At 38.8% G+C, this 16,127-nt stretch overlaps 1 protein-coding gene across 1 annotated transcript in view; it reads left to right on the top strand.

Annotated features, from left to right (window-relative positions):
- The first annotated feature begins 91 nt into the window (after window positions 1-91).
- The window catches only part of TUBGCP3 (tubulin gamma complex associated protein 3), a 59,884-nt gene continuing 43,848 nt past the window's right edge, over window positions 92-16,127 (top strand). Inside the window, exons 1-5 of the mRNA XM_031056140.1 lie at window positions 92-164; window positions 10,216-10,323; window positions 12,084-12,151; window positions 14,632-14,709; window positions 15,325-15,542. Of these exons, the coding sequence (XP_030912000.1) occupies window positions 15,463-15,542 (80 nt within the window). The 5' untranslated portion in view covers window positions 92-164; window positions 10,216-10,323; window positions 12,084-12,151; window positions 14,632-14,709; window positions 15,325-15,462. The remainder of the gene's footprint in view (window positions 165-10,215; window positions 10,324-12,083; window positions 12,152-14,631; window positions 14,710-15,324; window positions 15,543-16,127) is intronic.

Raw genomic sequence — 16,127 nt, 5'->3', positions numbered from 1 at the left:
AGGCGCTCTCCTCTTTGGGAGCGGGGCACCGGTGCCCGGGTGTGGGGACGAAAGGGAGCTCCGTGTACGGGCTGAGGCCCCCCCACCTCCCGCCGGTGCCCGCTCGAGTGGAGCCATTGACGTGCGCCAGGTCCGCTACAGGTCCTCGGTGTCTTGATGCTGCTGTGAGTCTCCAGCAGGGGAATTAATCTCTTGTCTGTTTGCATAAGTTTCTTCCTTGCAGCCAAGGCGAAGACTGTTTTTAGAAAGCAGTCGGAGGGGTGGAAAGGAAGGCGTGCATCTGCTGAGCCTCCTTTTTAAGTTGCTCTGTTTATCAGCATGGCTTACTAGAGAAACTCATGCAGAAGCTTTTAATGCATCTTTTTTCTTGGGTGAGAGATGATTTTCTCCCTTACTTGTAATGACTGTCAAGTTCCTTATTCGTTTCTCTTTCCATGCCCCTTTCTTCTGACAAATCCCTTTAGATATTTCCAGGATACTAGCTAAGACTTTTGAGCATTACCTGTTGTAAAAAATTTACTAGAAAAAATGCCCTACATGTGGATTATTGCTTTTTATAAATCTAGAAAGTGTGTAACAAGATGCAGATATATATGTTATATGTGTCTCAGACTTTGTTTCCATCTGTTGCAGACAGCATGTCATGGTGTCACACCCCATCTTTGTCTCTCAGTTGGAGAGATATGGGTTTAATGGATGAACTGTTTGGTGAATGAGAAACTGAAACTGGCAGCATGGCCACATCCAAAGAGTTGTAGTCACTGCCTCAATATCAAAATGAAGATCAGTAGGAAGTGGTGTCCCTCAGAGGTCTGTATTGACAGATTGACAGTGATCAATATCTTTATTAATAACATAGACAGTGGGCTTGAGAGTGTCTTTGGAAGGTTTGCAGATGACACCAAGCTGAGCAGTGCAGGTGATGTGCTGAGGGAAGGGAGTGCCACGCAGAGAGACCATGACAGGCTTGAGGAACACACCTGTGTGAACCTCAAGGTTCTGCCCCTGGGTCAGAGCAGTGCCCAATATCTGTAGAGAGTGGAGGATGAGTGGATTGAGTGCAGTCCTGCAGGGAAGGACTTGGCGGGTGGATGAAAAATTGGACATAAGGCAGTAATGTGCATCCTAGAAGGTCAGCATATTCTGAGCTCCTTGAAAAGAAGCAAGGACAGCAGGTAGAGAGCAGTGATTCTCCCCTCACTGCTCTGCTTTTGTGAGACCCCATCTGCAGTACTGTATCCAGCTCTGGGGCCCCCAGTTCTGAAAGGATGTGGATGTGTTAGAGCTGGTCCAGAGGAGGGCATGGAAATGGTGAGAGGAACGGAGCACCTCTCCTTCAAAGCAGGTCTGAGAGAGTTGGGGTTGTTGAGCCTGGAGAAGGCTCTGCTCAGAGATCTCGTTGTGGCCTTTTGGTCCTTAGAGAGGGCTTATAAGAAAGACATGTTTTACTAAGGCCTAAAGTGACAGAACAAGGAGTAATGGCTTTAAACAGTTATAGGGTATATTTAGAGTGGACACAGAGAAGAAAGTTTTTACAGCTGGGGTTATGAAGCATGGAACAGGTTGCCCAGAGGAGTTGTGAATCCCATCCCGGGAAGTGTTCAAGACCAGATTGAATGGAGCTTTGAGCAACCTGATCAGGAAAGATGTCCCTGCCCATGTCAGGAGAAGTGGACTAGGTGGTCTTTGAAAGTCCCATTCAGTCCAAATAATTTTGTGATTCTGTGATTCATCTGAGAACCTTGGTAAAGTTGGTAGGAAATTGGAATCCTTGTCTTCACTGAACTGTTGAGTAGGGACTCCTTCACAGAAAACACTCCATGTAACTCTAAGATATTAAGGGTCTTTTTCAACCTGAATAATTCTATGATCAACAACTGTTGATCGCTGTGTTTTGTTTTTCAAAATCTTTTCCTTTTCCATTGCATTTTTAAGTCTTCTGCAAGGCAGTATTTTTTTTCCCCAGAATCTATAGTATTTCTGTATCAGGAATTCCTGTTGTAAGATTTTATCAGGATGTGGCAAATTTCTCTTCTCGTCCTATCTCCAGCAAATCAGCAGTAGCTTCTAAACTGTTTAATGCCTCTTGTGTTCTTCTGTAACCACATGTTTCTTTTAGCAAGTGTTTTAACTGTGTTTTAAAGAGTACTTCACAACAGACTACAATTCTAAGGTGCTCTTCTAGCTCTTTTTTTTAAAGCTCTTTCTTGCCTTTAATATTCTTCGTAAACTTTTTTTCTGATACTATTGGTATATGTTCTTGTTTAAGAGTATTTCAAACATTTGCTACCAAAAATCTCAAATTATTGTGCTAGTTACTAGTTCTATTAAAAAAAATTAAAAATCAGAAAATAGACTATATTGCTTTAGTGGATGCCTTCTCAAGGACATTATTTCTATAATGTCTAGTCCTGTTTTCTTCATGACTCTTTTTTCTTAGATTTGGAGTCTAATCTAAACTCAATCTAAGCTTGTTTCTTAGTGTTATCTAGGTCTGTGATACTTTAAAAAGTTAAACAGAGCATGAGAACAGAAATGGAAAGCTCTGAGTATCAGCTGAAGTATGAATATTGAGGTGAGATGGCTCTCACTTCTACCAACTTAGGATCTAACTTTTTTTTGAAGTCATAGTGTCGATACCTCTCTGTATCTCCTGACTGGAATAATAACTTTATTTACAAGCAGTATGTGCAAAAAACATGCAAGAGAGCTGCGTATTTTTATTTTTTTAAATGTTGAACATGTTTATGTGTGTTGGGATTCTGATAATGTGACTATAATCCTATGTTTGACTAATGAAAGTGGAAATTTTGGCCAGAATCACAGTAAGTTTCTGTGTGCAACCTGTAGTCTGCTCATCTGCGCACTTGAGGATTATCTGAGGACTTCTTTGAAGTGACAGCTAAAAAAAAATCTGGGTTGTCTGCCACATTTATCACCCATGTTTTTATGCATGTGACAGATGGGAAGCCTGTTCTTGCCCTGCTCTTTATTCCTTTGTTAGGAGGGATGCTAGCACTGAAACCTCAGCCTTCTGAGACAGGATTTCCCTTGAAGCAGTGAGCTGTGTTAGCTCAGCTATAGACTTCAAATGCATAGAGACTGATAAATCAAAAATTCTGTGAAAGTCTCAGTCGTGAAACGTGTGTAGTGTTTTTTTCCCCAACCCCCTTGATATCTGTGTCCAAGGAATACATAAAAGGCCATGAAAGATTTTTCTTAGCATCCTCTGTGTGAGGAAGATGCATGATGTATCTGAAGGCGGTAAGGAACCCACTGGACAAGCTGTTTAGCATCTTGCTGTTTTTCAGGCTTGTAATTCCTGTTCCTTTCAGCACAGGATAAGTTTGAAGTAAGGTATTAGTGTGTGGTTAGTGGTTTATGTGCAGCTTCTCTGCCCCTTTGTGTATGATCAAGTTAGGATGCTTTGTATATACACATCCTCTTTTTTTGAAGCATACTTTGCAAGTGTTATCAGCTTAGTCTTTGGAAAGTAATTTATGATGTTCAAGTACTCCTACAGAGTTTAGGGACAAAAACCTTAGACACTTAAGAGGTCTTTAAATTTAGTAGGGAAATCTCTACTAACAATTCAAAACAAAAGGCTGAAAACATCCATCTTAGACCATTTATGTAGTTAAACTGCTGTGAGTGTGAAGTACAAGGTGCTGATGAAATTGAGTGAAATGTAATTGGTAAATAATGAAGGAATTGATGTTCGATGGTTTAATGGTTGTTCCTGCTTGTACGTTCCCTGAGTTTCTACTTGAGAATTTTTGTTCTCCCTTTGTTCCTTCTCAGCACTTGCGTGTTGTTATGTTTGTGAGGAAGCTACAGCTGGAGGAGGAGATGAAGTGTTCTGTTTATATAATGTTTGTGTGATAATTGTTCACTTAAGGCTAAGGTGGGCTTACTCTCCTTCCAGGTCTACATTGTGCAATCCCCTGCCTGAAGTCCTCCACAAAACCTCATCAAAGGACTTTTTGCTTCTGCCTGTGATGGCTTTAGAAGGCTTCCACCTTCTCTGCTAGTTAAAGATTTATGTTGAAGTGAATTTGTGGCTTGATGGACTGTGACTTCAGGCTCTCAGTGGTGGAGCCATCTTCTCTCTCTTCCCCCTTTTGGGATCATCCCCTAAGTGGAGGGCTTGCGTTGTTTCCAGAACCAGTTAGCTGCATAGGCCTAGTTACTGGGATTTAGTTTTTTGCAAAAGAATTCTGCCTCTGAGAAATTCATTACAAGGTCTGCTGAGTTATGTGGAAGAACTGTTTAGGTGTTTGTTTTGTTTTTTTAAAAATTATCTACCTGAACTTTTCTTTCCATAAAACTAGTGTTTGAAAGCTTTTTGTTGCTGTGCTCTAGCCAGTCCTCAAGGAGAGGTGTAAAGCTTTGCATGGTGCTGTGTGTCTGCAGTCAGCCACTGGGATTTGTTTGGGGTCTCTGCCCCTGCAGGTGGAGATGCTGCTGACCTCTCCCACATGTTCTCATAGTGTCTAAGAATTACTGCATGGCTTTATATTATCTTCTGTGTTTTTCCAGGCTATCCTCTCACTTTTATGCTTACACCTGATCTTGCAGGGAGCTTGCTTACCTGTGCAGTAGTTTCTATCATTTTCTTTTCCTCCCCTGTGTTTGTGTGGTCCAGCGGTTATACAGGGTCACATGCCTCTCTTTGGACAGTGATTTTAGTCCTTCTGACAAAGAACAACTTGTTCTTAGCTGTCTTTCACAAGCCTCCTGGTAATCTTAAAACTCTAAGAACTCTTAGTGCCTCCAATGGAAACAAATGGTATTGCTGTAAATATTCAAGCTAAATCTGTTTGAGTTTGAAAGCTAAGCAGATTTTTGTGTGCCAAAGTACTATTGGAGGTGTGCATGCTCTAGAAAGTTAAGTAGTATTTCAGTCTTTGGGAAGCAGTTTGCTACCTGAAGTCCATACTGTGGCCTCAATTTAATCTCCACAGTGTCAGTGGCAGTTTTGTTATTGCTGTTTGATTTTGGTTTTTTAAACTTTGAGTTATTGGAATAGATGTTAAAATTTAATGTCTGGGAAAAAGCATGGAGTTCATTCAAAGGGTCATATGGAGGGAGTTTTACCTATGCTAATAACAGAGCAGATGGGAGTTGACAAAAGAGGCAAAAATTCACAGTGAGGGAAAGTTCTGAAAAGATTATGACAGAGTTGTGGATAGTCCAGTGGGACAGTACTCAAATAAATCTGTTTACTAGCAATGCAACAAGAGCCAGCCATATTAACAGAATTAAAAAATACTTATGTTTCCTGCGCTGTGCATCAAAGTTTGTGGACAACTTCTAAGTAAGGAAGGGTACGGGAGTGTGCGTGGCTTGGGCTTTATTTTGTGCTTATGTTGATTTATTTTCCTTTGTGGGAAAGGAGTCTAGAGATTAGAAAAACAATTAATTAACAATAAATTTAAAATGCTTCCACTAAAAACTTTCATCAACAGAAGTTTAAGACTATATCAGACGACTGATGTAAAATTAATTTTTTCCAGTAATACTTCATAGAGTCATAGAAAGGCTTCATTTGGAAGGTACCCTAAAGGTCATAGAGTTCCAACCCTGCTGCCATGGGATGGGACATCTTCCACTATACCAGGTTGCTCAAAACCCATCCAACATGGCCTTGAGCACTTCTGGGACAGGACAGGACATCCACAACTTCTTCTGGCAATCTGCTGTAGTATCTCACCATCCTCGCTGAATGAAGAAAGAATTTCTTCCTAGCATGGTGTCTAAATGTCTCCTTCTTTATTTTTAAATTGTTTCTCCTCCTTGTCCTATTACTATCTGCCTATGCAAGAAGTTGCTCTCCCTCTTTTTTTATAGCCCCCTTTAAGTACTGGAACGCCACAATAAGGTCTCTGCACAGAGCTTTCTCTTCTTCAGGCTGAACAACCTCAGCTCTCTCAGCCTGGCTCCACAGGAGAGGTGCTCCAGCCCTTTGAGCATCTTTGTGGCCTCCAGTGGACCTGCTCTTAACAGGTCCAAGTCTTCTTGTGCTGGATGCAGCACTGCAGGTGGGATCTCATGAGGCCACAGTAAAGGAGAGAATCACCTCCCTTGACCTCCTGGCCACCTTTCTTTAGATGCAAGCCAAGATGGGAATCAGGCCTTCTGGGCTGCAAGTACACATCACTGCCTGGTGTCCAGCTTTGCATCCGTGAGCACTCCCAAGTCCTCCTCTGCAGGGCTACTCTCAATGGGTTCTGCCTGTCTGCAGTTGTGCCTGGGATTGCCTCAACCAAGGCTGGGCCAAGAATTGCACATTTCAAACCCACTGTTTTCTACAGGAACAAGCAGTTTTGCTCACAATGCATGTGGATTCTCTTCAAGAACGAAATAATAGCGCTAATGGCATTTGAGATGAGTCTTCTAGTTTATCATTATCTGCAGTGTTAATGCAATTGCCCTTTTCCCCAGGTAACACTTCATAGTAATGTAGAACACCTGATAGGAGTAAAACAGAGGAGATAGAGCAGCATTGCTGTCTTGGCAAACATCATATGTACTTATGGTATGTGTGAGAAGGTGAAAAGTTTTACAGCTTTTCTTCCCAGCTTAATTTTGGAACAAACACTGCTAGAGGAAAGAAGTTTGTTATTTTGGGGTTTTTTTTCTTTAATATGTGTTTTTGGCAGCATCTGTATCTGAAGTACTTTGCAGCAATAATTTTTCTCTGGTCAGCGCCATTCCTACAACACTGAATGCAGTTTTTAGAGTGTAATTGTTTCACAATAATTTTGTATTTGTGTTTAAGAAAAACTGTTGTCTGGGATGATGGACAGCTGACTGGAGAGTTTGCTGATTTTTGAAGTCTTTCAAGAAAGAAACTGGTTTAGCTAAACTTTCTTTAGCATGATCCTATAGTTTAGAAATTGTTTATAGATGTATTTAAATAACCAAATGTCTTCTTTTCAGGAAACAAATTTCTCACAATAATTTGGAAAAACAGTTTCAATTACTACTTAGGTTTTTCAGGATTTCTCCCTGCCCACTTTTGGAAACTTAATTGACCAATAACCAACCTTATTTAAAGAAATATGTAAGAGTATAAAGTGAATTTCAGTTCACTTCCCTAAAATTATAGGTAATGCTAGAAGCTTCTTTATAGCAAATTCTTGCTGAATTTCAGCATGTCCTCTGAAATACTGCCTTCTTGCAAGTAATAATTGGCTAATTATCTCTTTGTCTTGTGAACTTTTTCTTTAAATTTTATCTTTAGTCCAATTTCTCCTTGCTTTTTTCTATGCATTGCTTCTGTGTATTTTTTTTCATGTGCTATGCTTGTATTTTCTTCAGCTTTAAAGTGCTGTTACCTGGCTTTTGAAGTAGTTCAATTCTAATACTGCATTTTATGTAGGAAAGTTTGAATGGCTGTGTGGAATATAGATCTTTGAAGGATTGATGGGTTGCTCTGTTCAAAGGAGACAGTTTTTAAATTTTCATATTTTTTCATGTGATTCACAAGTGACAGTTCTCTGTTCAGCTGTGTGGCTGCTTATCAGAGTCATTAATTGTGTGTGTGTTCCTTAAGGGATCTAGTCTGAGGAGAAGTGGCTGTCTGTGTCTGTTCTGATCAGACCTTTGGAAATCAATGATCAATGTTGTTTTACCCCTTTAGCCTTCAGACAGCTGCATCAGATATATTGAGCTTGCTGTTATGTAACAGAGTCATGCTGTAATCGTTTTCTGATGAAGGATGTTCAAATACATAGATGGCTGTATATTTTAAGTATGTCTGCTGTCATAATGATGATTCTTTGAGGAGGGAAGCAATTAGATGTGCCTGTTAGTTATAAGCTGTGTGAATTATTGTACTGACACATATCTGTATTAAGTTATGTTTAATCACCTTAGGTATTGAAGTTATTTTATGAATTCATGAGAAATAATCTGCTGAAGAAACACCCACAGCAGGGAATTTTGTTTGTAAAAAGGAAGCTGGACTTGATATGAATAAAACATGAAAATCTGAATTAAATAAAATAGAAAACCAATCTTGCTACAGAGCTGTTGAATTGCTGGTGCAAATCAGCAATGTATAAAGAACAGATAATTTTCCATGTTTTCAGTAGTGCAACAGGTTTAAAAAGCAGGATTTGTTGGATGGAATTGTAGTCTTTCAACTAGAGATCTTTCTCAGATGCCTTGTTAGGGCAGTATGCAGAAGGCTGTACTACGTTTCAGTGCTTTAACTAGGCTTGCTGTGGTTGGTGTTGAAATAGAAGGTTGTTACAGGAGGTAATAGATTTTCCTTAAAACTTCCCCATTACAGGAAAAGCTTGGCCCTTTCCTATCTGCTGCCAAGCACACAGTTGAGGAATTAATGGAACATATGCTGTCTGGGATAACTTAGTGCCAGTATTTGACTTTAATTGGCCATGCAGAATACTTTTTGAAATCTTGAGTTCTGTTACGACATGCATTAAACTTAGAGAATTACACAGAAATGCTTCCTCATACTTAACTCTTCACACCTAGTTCATTGGTAGCTGGACTATTAAATTTTTCTATTTGTATTTTCAAAACCTTATTGCAGTTGAAAGGTTGCTTAGTCTAACAGTAGAGGAGGCATTTGTCATAGACATTTGTGACCTTACAGTAATAGTGGCATTTTATTCTCTGACATTAGAACTTCTCTTGCTCCTTCTGTAGGCCAGTGTTGTCAAATACTGTTAAATGTTAATGATTTTGTCTGAGCAGACTGTTTTCGTGATTATGTGAGGTATTTCTTTGTGTGAATTGGTTAATGATTGCTGTTCTACAGTTATATTCTGATGGAGTTGGACCAGTGGATGACTTTTATAGTACAAGACAGTATAAAATGGACATTCAGGAAGAATGTAGAACATTCAAACACAATTTAGCACATTGTGGTTTTCAAATTTCAAACTTCTTTCCATAAGTTTTTGAAGATTTTAATGCATTTAATCAATATTTGACTCCTAGTATCTCCAAGGTGATTTTTTTCCAATTGCAAATGTTAGCTAATTAGTTAAGAGATGATAAATACTTAAAATATTCTAGTCTTCTTCTAGTGGTCCTTTACCTTATTTCATTTTTCTGTTCCTTTTGTGCATATTTGTCCTGACCAGCATCCTTGGCTGAACCTTTGCTGCATTACTTGGCAGTTTTCCCTGAGAGCTGATTGCTCAACTGACTATATAAAACACAGGAGGATGTGATGCATTTGCACACATAATTGTTATGTACAGAGCAGGCAATATCCAGCATTGCTTAAATGGGTTTCTTTACTGAAGTAAAAAGATTCAAGTGGGCGAGCACACTTGGATATTTTCTTGTGTACCTTTTTCCTTGTGTTGTAACAGTTGTTTCTAGATAAGGAATAAAAATCTGTCTGACATTTTGTAAGGGCGCTTGACATGCCTGTAGGCTTATTGTTTGATTTTCAGGTCAATAGATGGGAATATGACTTTGCTGTAGAAGCATTAATACTGACCTGGCCCTATCTTGGTGTTACCAGACTGTTAGTTTTCCCAGAAAGTGAGATATTTGCCGTAAAACAGTGCTGTTTAACAACAAGATTAGGAAGAAGCAGTGGAAGGAGGTCACTGATTTGTGACCTCTGTGTTAGTATGCACATTATGCATTGGGATGTGATGCTGGTATCTCTGAGCTGGCTTTGAACCAAATGGTGAAGCCATTCAAGCAGTTTTAAACAAAACCAAACCAAGATGCAAACTGGTAAAAACACTGTTGTGTTTTTATCTGAGTGAAGATCCATGAGTAGGTGGTGAACATGAGTGTATTGCTGTGGTGTGTGAGCTGAACTCTGTGACTGTGTGCCGGGTCCCACGGCATTTCTGTCCGTGGGGAGGGACAGAGCCAGTTAAGTGTGCACATGCTCTCTAGTGACTGGGTAGACCTAAGTGTCTCTTTCAGCTCAGAATAGGAAGGGCTTATTCACAAATTTTGATGCAGTTATTTGTGGAGTGTGTACAGGTGAGTGTGTTTGAAATATCACATTAATACTATGATAAACTGGACTTTACTGCCCTCTGGTTAGAAATGTGCCTAAGAACTGCAGCACAATGTTATCAGATCTAAGCTGGGTATGTTTTTGCTGCTTTCAGACATAGCAATGTAATCTCATGTCTCACTTTTTTTAAAATTAGTTTTAATAGAATTGTGGTGTTCTACTTAACTGACAGAATTTCCTTTTCCTTTCAGCTGATGCAGCCCAACAGTTTCAGTATGCAGTGAGAGTTATTGGAAGCAATTTTGCTCCCACTGTTGAGCGTGATGAATTTCTTGTAGCGGAGAAAATCAAGAAAGAACGTAAGTGCATCTTGTCCCTTTCTTAGAAACACGAAGTCCTTTTTGAAGTTAATCAGGTTATTTCTCTGAAAAGGGGACAACTCTGCCTCACAGATAGTTATCTAATCTATTATTAATGCTTTCTTCCTGAAAATCTCATGATGTAAATGCCATTAATTTCCTAGTAAATATTCCTGTGTGGCTATTTGTATTCACAGCTCAGATTTTTCTGAATACTCAACTTAAACTTTCCTTGCTGCTTTGTGTCTTAGCCACTGTGAAGACAAAGAGCAATTAATACTGCACTCCATTCACCTTAATATTGGAAATTATGAATTCATAGTTCTTCTTAGAAGAGTAAAAGACTGATATTTTTGAGATGTGCACTTCAGGAATATTGCACATTGGCACAATTAACTTAATGAGCACCTCTGTGAAACTTGCTGAATGAGCATCCTGGGAACTGATGGAATGGCTTGTGACTTACCTGACTTGCCTCCAGTTTCTCTACAAGTTTTCTGCAACCACCTTCTTAAAAACAAAATCAGACCATGACTTTGTAAAGGATGTTGCATTTCCATTACATTGTGCTCTCTGCTGCTCTGAGTCACGTGTTGCACTGTGTGTGTCCAAAGGAGATGTGATGAATTCTTCTTGAAAAGCCAAATACTACTTTCAGCAGATTCTGCTGCAGGGTAGCATATCCAGAAACAATTACTTGAATTGTGCTAATGAAATTAAAACTTGATATTTGAGCTTTCAATATTCAGAGATTGAATTAGGATAACTGACGTCAGTGGTTATAACTGGTTTAAGGTCCGTGTGTATTTTTTCCTAATGCAGAGCTTCCGTGACTTGCTGACAGACAGATAAGCCCATTAGAATTCCTCTAGCTACAACTCCAAAACACTGAAATCTACACTATATACTTTCTGCCGTACTTTGGCTACTTTGTAGACAGCACAGCATGTATTCTTTGGGCCTGTTGCCAATTTTCTGAAGAGGAGTCTCCCTCATCCTCCTCCCCAGCTTCAGATGGATATGTGTCCTTCCAACTCTACATTGATTTTGGAGATACCACACAAGTTAATTAATTACTTGGCAAAGTGTATTTACTAGTGACATTTGATGCTAATTAACATTTCTAGCACTTAATGGCTATTTTTCTTATTGAAGTTTCTTCGGATGTCTTTATTGTCTTGGTTTTCTTTTAACATGGCTTTTCCTAATGCAACATAGTTTTTTAAGAAATCTTAGTTGGAAGATGTATCTCCTCTGAGAAGGTACTTCTGTAGCTGACATTGATTTGAGACTATTATTTTTGTAATACATGAGAGTTGTGTGACCCTGGAATTCTGCCTGACTTGCAGTAAATGGCATTACTACTTTTTTCCTTGATTTTGTTGCCTAAAATAGAAACAATTACACTCTAGTTTTGGAGCAATTACATGTAGTTTTTATAACATTCTTTAATGATTATCTACTTTCAATTATGTCTTCAGTCCCTTAGGTCCCTAAATCTACTGAATGGCAGACTAGACTTTACCAGGTATTTTGATGGAGTTAAGAAAAGCAGGTACTTGTATTGAATCACTTGCATTGCAAGAATTCTCAGGGTTGCAATGCCGGTAAGATGAAAACAGTGTTTAAGTAAATACAATGAAACAGTCCAGCATCATGAAGCTTTCTTGGTTGCATTGTATAATTTACCTGAAGTATATGTTAAGACATGACTGTTACACTTCTTTCCAATTTTTAATCTTCTTTTTCTTTTTTAATAGTTGTGCGACAAAGAAGGGAAGCAGATGCTGCTTTGTTTTCAGAACTCTACAGAAAACTCGGTTCACAGGTAGTTTAATAAATGTGTAAAGAGTAAAAAAACTGAAAGCACTCATCGTTCTGATGTTAGAGTTGTTTTGGAGAGTGCTCAGGTCATGAGCAGTATTTTTTCTGGGAGGATGGTTAAATATTCCAACAGCTTGCCTAGGAAAGTTGTGGAGTCTTCATCCTTAGAGACATGTCAAAACGTGACTGGACACAGTCATGGGCAACCTGCTGTAGATGGCCCAGCTTTGAACAGGGGGTTTGGACCAGACACCTTCTAGAGATGCCTCTCAACCCTAGCTCTATTTTTAGTATTTGATTCTAGTTATATGAAGAAGTACTTCATAAGAAGAAAGGGACTCTATAAAAATAAAGGGATCATTTTATGTGTAAAACTGATGAATTTTCTCATCATTTATTTTACAGAAATGCCTTGCAGCGTATTGATTTTACTAATCTAATATTCTCATGCATTTGAATTTTTAAGTGCCCCAGGTCTTTTAATGTTGAAGGATAAGGGTTTGCTGGCTTGGATGGCACTAACGCCAGTGTTAATCAAAGAACACTGCATGCCAATATTCTGACTAAAGATGTTAGTGTGTGGAAAACCTTTAACATGATAATGCTAAGTTTAAGATTACAAAAAAAGGTATTCTGTGGGGAGTATGACTAGTCATAATTTGGTTCTCCTCCTCCCCTCTTCCATACTTGACTCACCCTTTACTTTGTTAGTGTTTGGACTTGTTACTGAGTAACTGGTTTCAGTATCCTATGGGTTTGTGTATTAATTGCACTTCTTTGTACAGCAGAGCACTGATTTGCAGACAGCTCTTAATACAGACTTTGTGTAACGTGTCTGTAGCTTGTGTACTGCATTGCCATTTGGCAAGCAAAGAGATGCAGAGCATGATGACTAATCTTTGGAACAAACTGCCTTGCCTGTGTTATATGTTCGATTATTCTTCTGAATGTAATGCAAGCTATCTCCTGGTATTTTACTGCCTCCTCAAACATTTCAGGTTCTTCTAACCTTTTTTTTCCCTCTGCTAGCATCTTCTGTATGTGAAATTGTATAATGGCTTCTTTAAAATTCACACAACCAATTATTATTCAGTCTGCTGTTAGGTTTATTACTAATGGTGTACAATCATTTCCTATGAGCATAGGGAAGGGCTTAAAGGGATATATGTTTTCTGAATAAATGAGGCTCTTCTTCCAACATTTCTCTTGAAAGCAGTTGGGAGGGGATAAAAGTGCATGTGAATCTATTTTAACTTTGTTTCATGTATTACTCCAAACAGGAAAGGAGGTCAGTGCTTATTTTTATGGCAGCCTGCCAGTTTAGCAAACCACTTTTCTTGGAGCACTTGGATTTATTCTGTCTTGGCCAGTAGAAGAAGCAGTTGCTGCTCCTTCTTCACCACATGCTTATCAGTTGCTGTATTAGTTACTTGCAGCGATGCAGTACCTCTACTTTTTGCTTGTTCTTGATATTAAAGCAGAAGATAATAGAATTGTGCTCTACATAATAATACAGAGTGTCTCCTTTTATATAAAAATGTAGAGCTTTGGTAAATTATGTTGCTTCATAAGGGATGGAGTCTGTGTTGAATCTTGATATGACTCAAATTTGCTTTATATTGCTCAGTATTGCAGATCATAGGCTGATCAATATTGTGAGGGAATTTGTGTAAGTTTCTTTGACTCAGCCTAATGTCCATCATAAGCTTCTATGTCCCTGGTAAATTCAGGTGCAAGTGTTAGTGTCATAGAACTATGGAGTAGCATATCTAGGAACATGCATATTTAAAATAAATCATTTTAGTGCTTGCTTTCATTTTAAAGTACTCTGTAGCTTGGGCTTCAGCTGAAGTTGGACAGCTTTCTGCTGAGATCTAAAACTGCAGACAGTCTTATTCTAAAAGTTTGTGTGTGTCTGTTTGCTAAAGACTATATTTTGTATTCCTCAAGTTTCATATAAACAGTGTCTCTGTCTTAAGTTATTAAAAATTGGTAGCTCTCTTAAAAGGCATTTAAAGTAATAGAAATCAAAACCCTTACAGGCCTCCCTGTAAAGGAGAGTGGAGGGGAGAAAGGAGAAAAGATAGTTCCTTGCTTAGAACTTCACCGAGAGTTTTCCTTTTTCACATTTAGGTTAAATTAATGGCTGCATCTGAGATGTTTTGAGTGGTGAGAGTGTGTGGGAATGCTGGTAACAGTTCAACTCTGTATAAACCTCATTCTTAGTAGCTATGAGTTTTAAATTGAGCCTGCTTGCTGATCTCAGAGCAGGTGAGAATTCATGATTTGAACACTGTGGAAAAAATTAATAAAAGTAGCAATACAGAGGCTGTACTGCACATTCCCAGTTTATTCAATAATGTGACTCTGAGTTAGTTTATTTATCTGGAAAGTTTATTTATAGGCATAGTTGGATAATTAAAAAGAATTTTGTTCTTATCAAGAGTTGAACTTATTTATGTTTGTCTTCATTTTTCTTTGAAGGGCATTTTGAAAAACAAATGGTCAATACTCTACCTCCTGCTTAGCCTTAGTGAAGATCCACGTAAACAGTCTAACAAGGTAGGTGAGGAGACTTTTGTTGCTTCTGAGAAATAGGAAATGTATGTCACTTATTTTAGATATCTTCAAGAATCACTATCCAGACTTGAGCGGTACATCAAGGTTGTTTTCATGATATCTGTGTGTGAGGCTGAAGGGAAGAAAACACTTATTAAGTATCTGTAATATTTGGTGTGGTTTTCTTACACTACATAAATGTAAAAATATGAGCTGTCCAACATGTGCAGCTGAAGCTGTGAATGTATTAGATGAGTGGTTTTTATGTTTACTTTCTGCTTTGTGGTGTGATGTCTGCTCATGTGATAATGAGTTTTAAATGGAGTAGGGAAACCAAAATGCAGTTGCAGCGCTGCTGGCACCAAAGTGCTTTTTGCAGCTATTGCTAATGATGATTTGCAGGCAAAAAGAAGTTGTGTTGCTAAAATACTGTTGCTCACTGTAAGGCACATTTTTGTCATGATAATTGCATCAGTAAATTTTTCTTTGCACAAACATGGTCTTCAAATATTTCTTTTGTTGTTGGTATTACACTTCTATTATCTGAAGATGTAACTTAAAGCAATTCCCACATCTTTTTTTAATTATTCCTCCCTTTTCAAATCCTTTTCTTTTCAGGTGTCAAGTTATGCCACGCTTTTTGCTCAAGCATTGCCACGGGATGCTCACTCAACCCCTTATTACTATGCCAGGCCTCAGACCCTTCCATTGAATTACCAAGACCGCAGTGCTCAGTCTGCCCAGAGTTCCTGCAGCATGGGGAGCAGTGGGATCAGCAGCATCAGCCTCTATGCCCTAAATGGGCCAACTCCAACTCCACAGTCACTCATTCCAGGGTAAATCTCACCTTACAGATAGGTTTGGAGAAGACTTGGCTTTTTTTCTTTCCTTCGCCCTCTGCTTTTGTATGCCCTTGGAAATTCCACTTTAGGTGAAGAGAAACTAAGTTCTGAGCTGAACAGTTCAGAATATCAGGTGCTGGCATATGACCATATGAAGCCATAAATGGTTGTCCAAATGTGTCCATTTTTAATCACTATCTTCTTGTCTCCTAATTTTCCTTCCCACCCCCAAGAGTTGTGAAACAAACACAAAATCACAAGATGCATTTTCAGAAAGGATCAAAGCTTTTTTTTTTTTTTGAGTTGAAGACATGTTTTTTTAGTAGAGTGTATTTGACATAAGTTATTAAATTCATATTATGGAATTAGTGCTGACAGAACTGGATTTTATTGTTGTTAATAGGCTTTACAAATACTGCAGTAGTGATAAGATGATGTAGTTCAGCATTCTGGAAGTGGAAGCATGGTAGCATGGTAAAAAGCAGTATTTCATCCCTGGACTTCAGTGTAGGAGACGTGGGGCTCTTCTGGGATCTTCTTGGAAAGATTTCCTGAGAGGCCGCCCTGGAGGACAGAGGG

The sequence above is a fragment of the Geospiza fortis genome, unplaced genomic scaffold, assembly GCF_000277835.1.
Source record: "Geospiza fortis unplaced genomic scaffold, GeoFor_1.0 scaffold192, whole genome shotgun sequence".
NCBI classification, from domain to species: Eukaryota; Metazoa; Chordata; class Aves; order Passeriformes; family Thraupidae; genus Geospiza; species Geospiza fortis.
The sequence above is the reverse complement of the archived record's forward strand: the minus strand, read 5'-3'. Positions and strand labels throughout refer to the sequence as shown.